Here is a 12,534-nt window from a genome sequence, read left to right as displayed (position 1 = left end):
CAAAAAAAAAAAAAAAAAAAAAAATGAGGCAGACAATATGTACAGACATAGAAAGATCTCCAGGATATATTGTGATAAAAGCAAGTCATAAAACAAAACACGGAGTATGAGCTCAACTCAAACTTATCTTAGAGATGCTGGCTTTCCCATATAGCCCTACTGTAATCCATTATCTTATTTTGTTCACCACAGTAGTTAGTACTATCTGATTGTATGCTATAGGCTTATAGTTTTGTTTGTTAAATTTATTACCTGTACTTTTCCATTAGAATGGAAATTCAAGGTCCCTGTTTTGTTTCCAGCACCTGGTATATTCCTGGCACAGAGCTGGCTCTCAGTGAACAGCTGTTGAATGAATGAATGAACCCCATCTATCATTTGCCTCACATATATCTGTGCCCCACATTTGCATATATACACATATGTAGGTAAAAAATGGAAAATCTTTGATGAAATACACACGAAACAGTTATGTGTCAATTCCCCATAAGGGAAATTTTTATAGCTTATTCTATTTTGGTACTATGTGAGCTTTTAAAATGAAAATGTACTCATGTATTGCTTATTAAAATAAATAACAGGAGTTTTAATAATGAAATTGTAGGCCTCTTTACCATCAACAAAGAGCCACTGAATGAAAGATTAAAAGCTATGTGGATCCAAATACTTATATATTTGCAAAACTTTATAATATTGACTATGTATAGAATGATAAAATATTTTTGAAGAAAAGCAAATCTATGATTCACAACAATTTACAGTTGTGGGTTAAAGCAATAAAAGGAGAAACCAAAACCTATTCCTTCAGGAGGCTGGCGAGAGGGAGAGGAGAGATCTTAGTAGCAGATTATGCAAAAATCAAGTTTTGATTGAATGTGGGTGGAGGAGGAATGAATTTACTTGATTTAACTTTTTCAGCAGCGATTTAGTCATGCAAATGGTGGGCTGAGTTCACAGATTAGCTTATCTGAGAATGTATTTGTCGGCATATTTTCCTTAATTGAACTGGGCAGAGTGGTGACCCCAGCTGCATTGCTGTGTGTCACTTTAGATCCTGGTTAAGCTGTTTCAAGTTTGTCCTTGCGGGGAGGAGGGGTTTCCATGCACATGCTGAACTTGTGAGATAGAAAAACCTCATCTCATTATTTTGCCAAGAGATGCAGGAGAAAACTTATCCAGGTAGTGTCTGAGTTTTCCTTCTTTAGTCACCCAGGCTTCAGTGTAAGCAGGAAACTGTGGATTGGGGATGGAGACCCCCTTCCACTCCAAGAGCCCAGACCATGGCTCTTAGTTTTGGAGTTAGTGACTTTGGACAGGGCACAGCCCCTGCAGGTCTCTGGGAAGACTCCTGGGAGAGTCTGCCCTCCCCCTCCGCCATCCCCATACATCTTTATTTCTCTCTTTGTTTTTCTTGCTCTCCCTTCCTTTTTCTCTGCTACTGGTCTCTCAAACATCGACTGCTCTTCAGACAAAACAAGCTGCTGATCGTGGCCATGCTCAAAGTACAGTTCCATGTGTCACAAGAGGTCACAGAAAAGGTCAAAAGAGGAGGTTAATTCAGAGTCAGAAGGGAAGAGCCTTAAGGGGTATGAGGTTTCCGTCTGAGGTGATGCAAAAGTTCTGAAACTAGATACTGGTGATGGTTGCAGAACATTGTTAAAATACTTACTGTCACTGAATTGTGCACTTTTAATGGGTAAAATGGTAAAAATTTATGTGTATTTTGCCACAATTTTTTTAAAAAAGGGAGAGGATCTTTCTAAAGCGATGCCCACATTTACAAGTTCTCTCCGATTTCTTACGTTCTAAATTTCTCATTTGAACGTTCAAGAGGGCTTCTAAAAAGGCACCCAACCAAACGTAAACAACTTGCAGGGGACCTTGTTGTTTATATGAACGAGTCTGTGCCGGCTTACGTGTGACCCCTCAGCTGGGTCCTGTTGTGGCTGACAGCTTTTGGGAGGCTTTTCTGGGCTGAATGGGGGTGAGGATAATAGGCTGGAAAAGGCATCCAAGTAGTTTTCTTTGGGCAAAGCATTAGGATGTGATACGGTGCTATGTATGTACATGTAAGACCTAAATACGGCGGAACTTGACGATAAAGAGAGGGATCTGGGGGTGTCAGGATTGAGTCTCCATAAATAACTTCTATTGATCTCCAGTACAAAACGGGCCTGCACTTACGGGTTACTTTTCTGGATGTAAACCCTACAGCTCCACTGCCCTACATGCGTCAGTCCCACCAAACCAGCCAAACATTAGCAAATAATTGCAGGAAGTAATTCTCCAGTTTTTCAGCAGGTTAGAGCTCTGGTTAGGGTCGGGGGTCCTCTTGTCTGGGTTGGGCTAGTAGCTCTGAACTCTGGCAGTGCCAACCTCCCTGCTATTATCCCAACTCCAATCCCCCCTTAATTCCCCTCCTTTTCCCCTTACCTTCTAAATGGAAGTTTATCCTCAGAAAAGAGCTGAGCCTCGGTTCTATGCTATGGTCAGGGTGTCCTTCATGCTTACTTACGTTGCTCTCACAGATACAACTAAACCTTGAGATATTCTGGCAGAAGAGTTCTGGATGAAGAGCTACCGGGGTATCTACTAGTGAAGCTTGGCCCTTCTTGGTCTGGGTACCTAGAACCCCTTACCTTAAAGACACAGATGGAAGAGGAAGGGATGACGTGATTGGCTGATGAGCCGATCACGTGAGCACATTGCCTCAGTGCATGATGGGAGTGATAAACAGAGCAGCCCACTCAGCTCCCCCTGTGCTGCCCTGTGTGTACCTGGGATGCTTATACTCATTTCTTTCCTGCAATGTCTCTCAATCCATTTTGCACCATAAGGGTACATTTCATGAGAAAGAAAAGGCAATTACTATTCAAGTTTTGCAAAAGGTTAATTGACATTTCTGAATTTCATTATTCTAGGAAATCATGCAAAAACAGCCTGAGAGTGACGGTCAGTTTATCATCTTGGGGCATCAGCATCCTCATTGATCTTTCTCCTCTGCTCTTCCTCAGGATCTTTCTCAGATCTATGAAAACCACTTGACACTTCAGGTGTAATTCTGTCCCCCAGGTACTAGGACAGTAGGTCACCTTGATCTGAATATGCACTTACAGGTACAGATATTTGGTGTCAGTGACACAGTGACGACAGAAAGATGCCCCTTTCAGATCCTTAGATAAGTAGTCCTAGTGACCAAGATCTCACTTAGGAAGGAACATTGAGAGTGAGACGGAATTAATTCTTCCTAAATTCTTTGTGGTCCCAACCCTACTGCTTTAATCTTAAAATATTCTGAAAATGTCTTGCTGTTCTAGAAATTTCGATGATGGTTTCTTGGGCTTTACTAAAACCATCTCAGGTCAGTATCGCCTTCTGTTCTCTGAAATATTTTCAGAGAAGGGTTTACTTTTTTCAGCAGTTTAATGGCTTTTGTCAGGAACTCCGTGTTCTCTGTACCCCCATCTGGGAGATGGTTTGTGCATGCATCAGTGTAGACCTAAGCTGGACCCACCTCCTGCCACCCCTGCTTTGCAAACTGATCTTGATTCCTTACAGTGTCACTACGAACTCAGTGGCCAACAGCCCCACTTGCTGTGCTTACTCAGCTCTGTCACAGCTTTAAACATTTTAGGACCTCACTGGAGAATCTGGGAAGAGTGTGAGCTAGAAAGGTGACTTTTTTGATCATTTTGGGGGAACAGCCAGTCCCTTGGGCAGGTGGCTGGAGGAGTTATGAAGACACTCTGGGGAGCCAGAGGTTCTCCAGGGTGACTTCATTCCATTGTTCCAAGTCTGGGTGCAAATCCTTAAAATGGTTAGCCTAACAGAAAGAATGTTTCTTAAAGGAGCTTTCCTGTCTGTCTACCCCTAAGAATCAAACCATACTCAAAGCAGCCACTGTCATGGAATCTGTCTCCAACTTAGAGCTCTCGTGGTACTTTTCTGGTACTAGTCATTTCACATTTTCCTTTCATGCCTGGTCCTTTATATTATACTCACTTTAGTGGCTCTGTTCTCTTTTAACCTGTCTCTTCAAAGTAAATATGTCTCAAATCACCTCCCTCTTTCAACACTTTGCACCCTATCAGTCCCTCCTAATTGTTCCCAGTTCTTTACTTGGGTCTAATCTGGAGGTTCTCCTACCTTTTATCACTCTTTGCGTATTTTCTCTTATTTCCTCTTTATCTCTCTTCCATTCTATGTATTCCACTAAAAATGAATGATTGAGAACCTACTGTATGCTCAGTGTTGAAGCAGGAAAATTAAAGTACAAAGGATGTATTTTTTCAATTATCTAATGTATTAAAGATCCTTTTGTTTGTTTGTTTGTTTGTTTTTTGTGGTACGCGGGCCTCTCACTGCTGTGGCCTCTCCGGCTGCGGAGCACAGGCTCCGGACGCGCAGGCTCAGCGGCCATGGCCCACGGGCCCAGCCGCTCCGCGGCATGTGGGATCTTCCCGGACCGGGGCACGAACCCACGTCCCCTGCATTGGCAGGTGGACCCTCAACCACTGTGCCACCAGGGAAGCCCTAGGCTTTACATTTTTAAAAATAAAATTTAAAAAATAAACTATAGCTTAATCTTTAAGGGTTGGAAATGAGAAAATATTCATTGCTTTAAATGCTTGTTAATGCCCATGAGGTCATTTAAAACTAGTGTCTGTTCTCTTCTGAGTGATGGGAACTAGCGTTTAGCTCCACGTGCTCTGCGTTCAGAGCCCAGGCTTCAGGGTTGCTCTTCTGGTTCAAACCTTGGTCTGCTACCCACTAACCCTATGACCTGGAGCCACTTAATTCCCTTATGTTTCTGCTTCCTCATCCCATAGCCTGTCAAACAGGCACGATAATGTAGCAAACCTCATAGAATTGTTAGGAGGAGTAAACAAACTAATATTAGTAAAGAGCTTAGAATAGTACCGGCCACCTAACAAGAGTGTGCAAAGTCAAAACAGACCTGGAAATGCAGCTGATAACAGTACCTACCTCAGATGACAGTCGTCGAAAGTATCAATAAACAAGACATTTGTAAAACTCCTAACAGTTCCTGGTTACCTGGTGAGTGCTCAGTACATTTTTATTATTATTTTCGATAAAGAAAACCTATGAAGATAGTATATCTCAAACCAGAGAACAGCTAAGTGATGGGCTCTACGATGTGACACAGATTGTAAAAAAAAAAAAAAATGTGGACATCAGAGAGAAGGAAGGATCATGTGCTCTGGGATGTGAAAGGAGGCTCCACTGGCCACAGAGGCTGGGGGAGAAAACGAGCCAGTGCAGCCTGTGGCGGAAGTCATGGGGATAGATGGGAGTTAGCAGGGTTGGGCCATGCAGTCGAGGCCCTGGGAAGCCTGCAGGTGTGCTGGGTTGTGCGGCTGGCAGTAGGGAGTCTGCCCGTGGGTGCCCTGGGGAGGGGGCTTCCTGCCCCCATGAGCACATGCTTTCCTGAGCTGCGTGCTTAGGACCTCTTCTGTCATTGCTTGATGTCCCTTGTCCCAAGAACTTACCACTTGGCTTTCATAGAACTTTCTAGAAATTGCATTTCTTCTCTAGAATGGCTCTGCCCCCACGGAAAGGTCTTCCTGAAAGGAAATGAGAAGGGAGACGTTCCCCTCCCCTAAATTCTCTCGGCAGGTGTTTGATCGCCACTTGTCCAGAGCATTAACTCTCTTCTCTGTTTTCTTTGGAATCGAGTAAGTTGTCATTTACCAAAAACAATGATAACGGGCCAGATCCTATCAATGATCCAAGGTCACCAAAATACTCTCAGTATACAGGTTCTTTTTTGAGTTGCCAGGCTTCACATAAAAAGATGCATCTCGGGCCTCCCTGGTGGCGCAGTGGTTGAGAGTCCGCCCGCCGATGCAGGGGATTTTTATTTTTTAGCCTTTATTATTTAGGCTAAAGTTAAGATACAGTGAGAGGGGACTTCCTGGGTGGTACAGTGGTTAAGACTCCGTGCTCCCAATGCAGGGGACTGGGGTTCGATCCCTGGTCAGGGAACTAGATCCCACATGCATGCCACAACTAAGATCCTGCATGCCACAACTAAGCCCAGTGCAGCCTAAATAAATAAATAGGAACAAAAAAAAAAAAAAAAAAAAAGAAAGATGCATCTCAAGTCTCCAAAGGATGTACAGTTTATTCTCAGGTTTTAAAAACTCAGTTGAGCTTCCCAAAGGCTTAGGATATAATGAGCTAGTTTTCAGTCTTTTTCAGCCTGTGATCTTGATGTTTTTCCATATCAGCTTTGGAACAACCAGTGAGTGAATTAAGGATGATCACTTTGGTTATCTGTAATCTTCACTTACAGATTTGTAAAAAGAAGCAACCATAAAAGAAGTGGTATTTTTGAAGATATCTACACACACGGACAAAAGGGTCACAGTCATACAGGGTGTTGCATTGGCTGCTGAATCTGCCGCCTCAAATGGGAGTCTTCCATATGAAACTTTACAAATACCATATAAATACATGTAAGAAAGAGATTATCTCCAGAAAATTAAGACATTCCTCTCCAAAAAAACTATAGTAGTTTTAAAGAGTGAATAAAGGGAACAGAGAGAGAGAGAGAGAGAGAAAATTGACAATTTAGTATAGCGGAACTCAATAAATGCTAATAATAGCATATTTGAATGATATTTAGGAAAGGTTTTATATAAGAATTTATATAAAACTCTTTTTAGATGTTCTTCTTTTGGCCCTCAGAAGATCAAAGAAAGCTGTGAGGAGGACATCTTTGTTAGATTTAGAGTCGTTTGACATTTGAGCTGACTTATTAATTAACCTTCTGATACCTTCCAACAGATTCTGACAATTCGTGGGCCAATTTCTATACAGATGAGGGAGGTGGGTGGGAAGATAGTATCTACTAAACCATGTCTATGGGTCAGCTCAGTTATATTAACTCATGGCAACCATACCACATTCCTCTGTGGTCAGTATTATCTCAGTTTTATAAATAAGGAAATACAGGCTCAGAGGGTAAGGATAAGTGAGTCGCCCAAATTCTCTGACCCATGAGGACAATGCTAGGATGCAAACCCGCCCAACACCTCATAATATTTTTCCATTTATAGTAACTCCCTGGTCTCTCCCTCTAATCCCAGAACAGTCATGAGCTTTCAAATTGGTTCAACTCTAATTCTTGAATCCATATCCAAAGCACAAAAACTGAATTTAAGTCAAATTTACTACTTTCAAAGAACCATCCAACATTTTACAACATTTCACAAAATATGTTTTGTGATCAAGTCAGTTTGGGGAATACAGAACTTAAAAGCACAGTTTACCTGATTTTTTCAGTACAGGACTTCTTTGGGTCTTTAATATACTAATGTGAACTCTGAATCTCTTAGGGGAGCATATTACAGACATTGTTTCCCAAGCTATTATTTATTCACATATTCATTCATCCTTTTATTTTGCTAGAATACTTCAAGGGCTGAAATTTCTATGAAACTACCTTTCTTTTTCTTTCTTTTTTTTTTTTTTTTGCGGTACGCGGGCCTCTCACTGCTGTGGCCTCTCCCCTTGCGGAGCACAGGCTCCGGACGCGCAGGCCCAGCGGCCGTGGCTCACGGGCCCAGCCGCTCCGCGGCACGTGGGATCCTCCCGGACCGGGGCACGAACCCGCGTCCCCTGCAACGGCAGGCGGACTCTCAACCACTGCGCCACCAGGGAAGCCCGAAACTACCTTTCTTAATAGTGTGTCATCTTGGGCAAATCACTTTACCTCTTTGCACCTCCATTTTCTATTCCTCAAATGGAACTAAAGATATTCCAGAGGTCCCTTTAGCTTTAAAAATTCTATGGCGCAGCCTCTCTCCTCCCCCAAAGTCTAGGCATCTGTGCTACCAAGTGAACTTGCTAAGGATAGAATAAGATTTTCTGAAAACCAGTCATTCATTCATTCATTCATTCATTCACGAAACATTTATCGATTGCCAAGCACTGTGCCAGGTTTTGAGGACAAAAAGACAAGATACAAGTAACATGAAGATACACTGTACTCAGGATGAAGCCGTGATATGATGATAAAACACAGAGGAAGAGAGCATACACATGAACTCATGATACAATACAGGAAGAGGGCAGTAGCAATATGCATAGATAATACAGACTCACATGAACCAGTGACTGTAAAACAACTCAGTAAGAGAGAATAGAAATACGCCTAGATAACAAAGACTCACGGAGGACCTGCCTCCTCTTCGCAGGGGTTGAGTGAGGCTTTCAGGAGGGAAAACACCCAGTGCCTTAAGGGATGGGTCGGCATTCCATGAAGGGAAGGTACTCCAGGCAGAGGGGACACAGGAACAAAAAAAGCGTAGGGGCTGAAGCAGCATATCATGTGCCGCGATCTACAAGAGTTTGGCAATTGTTAGAATGTAAATAAAGTTCAAGGCGGGGGAGCATTAGCTGTAAGAAGTAGGCAGGGCCCGCTGTTGAAGGCCTTCTTTGTCAGGTGCTCGAACTGGGTCCTGTGATGGAGAGCCAGTGGAAGACTTGGAACAGGGATGGGCCATTTTAGTTGTGTGGAAAACAGATGCAAAGAGAGAAAAGAGAGGTAGGGAGACCAGTGAGGAGACTCCTGCAGATGTCCGGGACATAGACAGTGAGCACCTGAACTAGGAGACTGACAAGAAGAAAGCAGAGGAAAGGACGGATTTGAGAAACAGTTCACATTTCGTAGGTACAACCTGCTCAGCCTGATGGATTAGAGGAAGAGGGGGAAGGAGAAAGACCACCTCTACTGTGGATGATGGATACACGATGTCTGTACAAGAGGAGGAAAATCATGTGATGTGATCAGTTTTGGACCTGCTTAGTGTAAGGCCTTTCTAAGATATTTGTAGACATGTTAAAATTGGAGATGCTCTACCACAACCTTTTTCTGTGCATCAAACTCAAATGGAGATTTCATTTTGAGGATTCACATTGAAGGATGACTCCATATTGCTGGTTATTTGATTTAGGTTGTCGGGATGTTGCAAATAAATGGCTAGTTTATCTTTAATATAAATGTAACTACTAATCAAAATTATAACTAAGTTCATTTTACTCTTATTTAACCATGGAATCATGAGGCACACAATAGTGTTTATACTTGCGGATTTAAGTGTAGTTGGTACTACATATATTTTTTTGTTGAAAGACAACACAACCATGAATATAGATTTTTTTTTACCAGTATTATAAAATGTAATTTAAAATATTCTTCTTTTTACCAAATCATTGAAATTATAAAGTGAACTAAGGAGACTATAAATCTACTCTGAACTTCATCTATGCCAGGCCTTCAAAGCTCTGCTACACCTCAAACCAAGGAACTAAAGCCTCACTCTTCACTGCTGTCAAGATGAACTGAAACATCTTCTGAGGGGCTCTTACCATTTCTTTCTGAATGCACGATTTTTTTTTTTTTTTTTTTTTTTGCCGCAGGGTAAATATAAGTAAATGTTTCCCTGAGTTTTGTGAGCCATTCTAACCTGGGGGAAGGTTTGTAGGAGCTCCTGACTTTGCAGCCAACCGGGTTTTTTTTTTTTTTTTTTTTTTTTGCCGCATGACTTGCAGGATCTTAGTTCCCCAATGAGGGATCGAACCCAGGCCCTGGCAGTCCTAACCACTGGACTGCCAGGGAATTCCCTGAATGCACGATTTAAAGCAGATTCTGGAAGGATCTTTCTGTAGGGGTAGGAATATGATCCTGACTCCAGCATCCCTCACTGGAAGTGATATAAGCATGAACCAGAGCCCAATTCATTTTTGCAGGTCTATCAGCAAGTAGTTCTAGACATCCTGAAAGGAGGTGATAGGAATTTTGAGGGAAGGAGAGGGTGAGAAGAAAGAGTAAACACAAGGAAAAAAAATCTCTTACCAGGTTCTTGTTGTATTTTGTGGTTGTTTTTAAACCAGGTTATCTGAGGCTCTGGGACACCGTTAGCGTGACAATCTAAAGCCGTAGAACTGCTGATAGCCACCGTGTGATCACTGAGGTTTCGTAGGAGGTAGGGTGCTTCCTGATCTAGTGAATAAAGAAAGGGAATTGTTATTACTCGTCAGTTTTATTCTTTTATTATATATGCATATCAACATTTTAAAAGTAGAGAGGGAAACAGCAAAACTCAACTATAAGTTTTCATTCGTATTTTATTCCCTCAGTTTCTCCTCTATGGTTAGCCTACTGCTTCCTCTTTATTAAGTTACTACAATAAATTGAAATCTCTTAGAACACAGAGGAAAATCAAGAACTCAACTCTGTATTTTTAGATTTCAACATCAAGGTTTTTGCCTGGCCAACTAGTTTCCTTCCTTTCTTTGAGAGAAGCTTTTTCTAAAACCTAAGGATTTTGCATGATATTTTAGGAACTAAAAAGGAAACAGACATGATTTTGGATATAGGCTTGTAGTGAGTTTTTACATAAATACAGAGAGTTATAGTAATGAGCTAATCGAATTTTGTATTTTTGTGTTTTATTAACAGGTGAGGGCATATGTTTGTGTCACTCAGCTGTCAGTAACCTAAACTGTAAGGCAGCAGACCAAGTGGGAGAATGTCTTGAACTTTGAAAGCTTTATTGATTATCTCTCTCCTCCAATCCCTTCCCAAATGCAAACGAACAAAGGATTAATTCAAGAGGCAGAGGCACAGATTTGTAGTTTTTGCACTATATAATAGTACAAATATTGTATTTTATATTACTTTCTCTTAAAACATACAAATATGATACAATTTATTTTAATAAAATGCCAACCAATATAGTACAACAAAATGGATTTAATACATTAGGATGCAATACATTACAACATTAAAATCTCACAGAGGGACAGCAGTACCCCAAGGCCCCCGTGAGTACGTGTCTCTATTTTTATGGAATCAGTCCTGCTGATGCGTATACATTCTAGTTGGGCAGGTGCTGGATTGGTAACTCAAGCTTCCACGGTCAAAGAGTAAAGACAACTCCTGAAATCTTTCCCCCCCCTCTCAAGTCATCCTTCCCCCCCCACTTGTTGCAAATCCTGGAAGAGAAATCAAAATAGTTTTGGCATCACTTACACATTCTGCGTCACTGGTTTCAATTACACAGTCTGAGCTCTCTCTGACCATTCCTCATCTTATTGTACTAACACTGTGAAAGCAGCTTAGGAGTGATTACAACGCTCTAAGAGATGACACCTTGCAATGGCTTTGATTCCATGTCCCTGCAGGATTCTGCCGAGTCCCCAAACCTTTCTGTTTTTATTCCTGCAGGGAAACTCTCAGGATTAGCATTCATTAAAGCAGTTGAGAAATCTCAGGTTAAGAAGTATATTACCATATGACTTTGAGAACATGTTGACAAAGCATGACATGGCAGGGTGACTATCTGTTAGGAGAAACAGATTTCTCATTCAATTTTGATTTCCATAGCTTATCGTTAGTCTTTTCACATTTTATACAAAATGCAATCTGAAGGCAAAACAGACTTGAAGGAGTGCTAATTTATAAACTCGTCAACTACAGTGTGAAATGCATGATAGCAACAATCCTTTGGCCTGTTTCAGTGTAGCTTTCCTAGTCTCATCTTGCGCCCCCCGGCAGACCCATTTTAATAGTTCTGGGTTTACAAATAGTCTTTCCTAATTGAAAACGCAGCCATGTATCAAAATCTTCCATTCTGATAATTCTTACATGTTTGATCATTACAGTTTTGACATTTTTACACAGTCAAGACCCCAGACATATCAGTGAAACATGACAAGAGAATAAAGAACAGTATCATATTACTGTTTAGCATCTTTTACAGCCAACTTTGACACACCTCATTTAAAACTCAGAACAGACCCAGTTCACTGAGTTATACTTGTAATAGCTTCCTCTGGCACATTTACTGTTTCCCAGGCATTAGATATGATAAAATAATCTATCATTGTCCATAGGTCTTATTAGAAGAAGGAAGTCTGAATACATGGCCTACCACACCCGAATTATTTTCATAGCTACAAACTGTAACATCATCAACACAGTCAGGATTTGGCTTCCCTGACAGGTGTATTTGAAAACAATGCTTATATAAAAGAGAGCATCTTCTTTTAACAGAAACGTCACGCAGAACTCCCAAAGGCCCTATCTGTACTACACAAACTTCAGACGAGAGGCAGCCGGAAGGCTGCAGAATGAACAGAGGATTCTCAATGAAATACAAAGTTCATATAAACATGTCTGAAACATACAGTATGATGATTTTTTCTTTGTACCCATTTCTGGAAAAAAAAAATTCTCATTTTTGGCAAGTTTCAAAATGACCAATCAACCAAGGAATTGTTTTTTAATCAATTCCCACTTTACAGTAATCTACTTTGGCATTTTAAATAGGAAAGGTACGTTGAACCCATATTTTTAAACCTAAGTTATTTGATGGAAATAGCTGCTTTCCAAAGTTTAACAAAGGGGAGCTTTCAAACTGAGAAAATCAGAATGAACGGAGTATTTCTGCTGGTTATCAACAGCCAAAGATTGCTCCCCACCGAGGTCCTTTTACTTCTCGG

At 41.2% G+C, this 12,534-nt stretch overlaps 1 protein-coding gene across 2 annotated transcripts in view; it reads right to left on the bottom strand.

The window, feature by feature from the left end:
• The window catches only part of FLT1 (fms related receptor tyrosine kinase 1), a 177,855-nt gene that overhangs the window by 58,783 nt on the left and 106,538 nt on the right, over positions 1 to 12,534 (bottom strand). For both annotated transcript variants that reach the window (XM_007471438.1, XM_007471439.1), the window contains exon 14: positions 9,884 to 10,030. In XM_007471438.1, the coding sequence (XP_007471500.1) occupies positions 9,884 to 10,030 (147 nt within the window). The remainder of the gene's footprint in view (positions 1 to 9,883; positions 10,031 to 12,534) is intronic.

The sequence above is a fragment of the Lipotes vexillifer genome, unplaced genomic scaffold (assembly GCF_000442215.2).
Source record: "Lipotes vexillifer unplaced genomic scaffold, Lipotes_vexillifer_v1.1 scaffold543, whole genome shotgun sequence".
Lineage (NCBI taxonomy): Eukaryota > Metazoa > Chordata > Mammalia > Artiodactyla > Lipotidae > Lipotes > Lipotes vexillifer.
The sequence above is the reverse complement of the archived record's forward strand: the minus strand, read 5'-3'. Positions and strand labels throughout refer to the sequence as shown.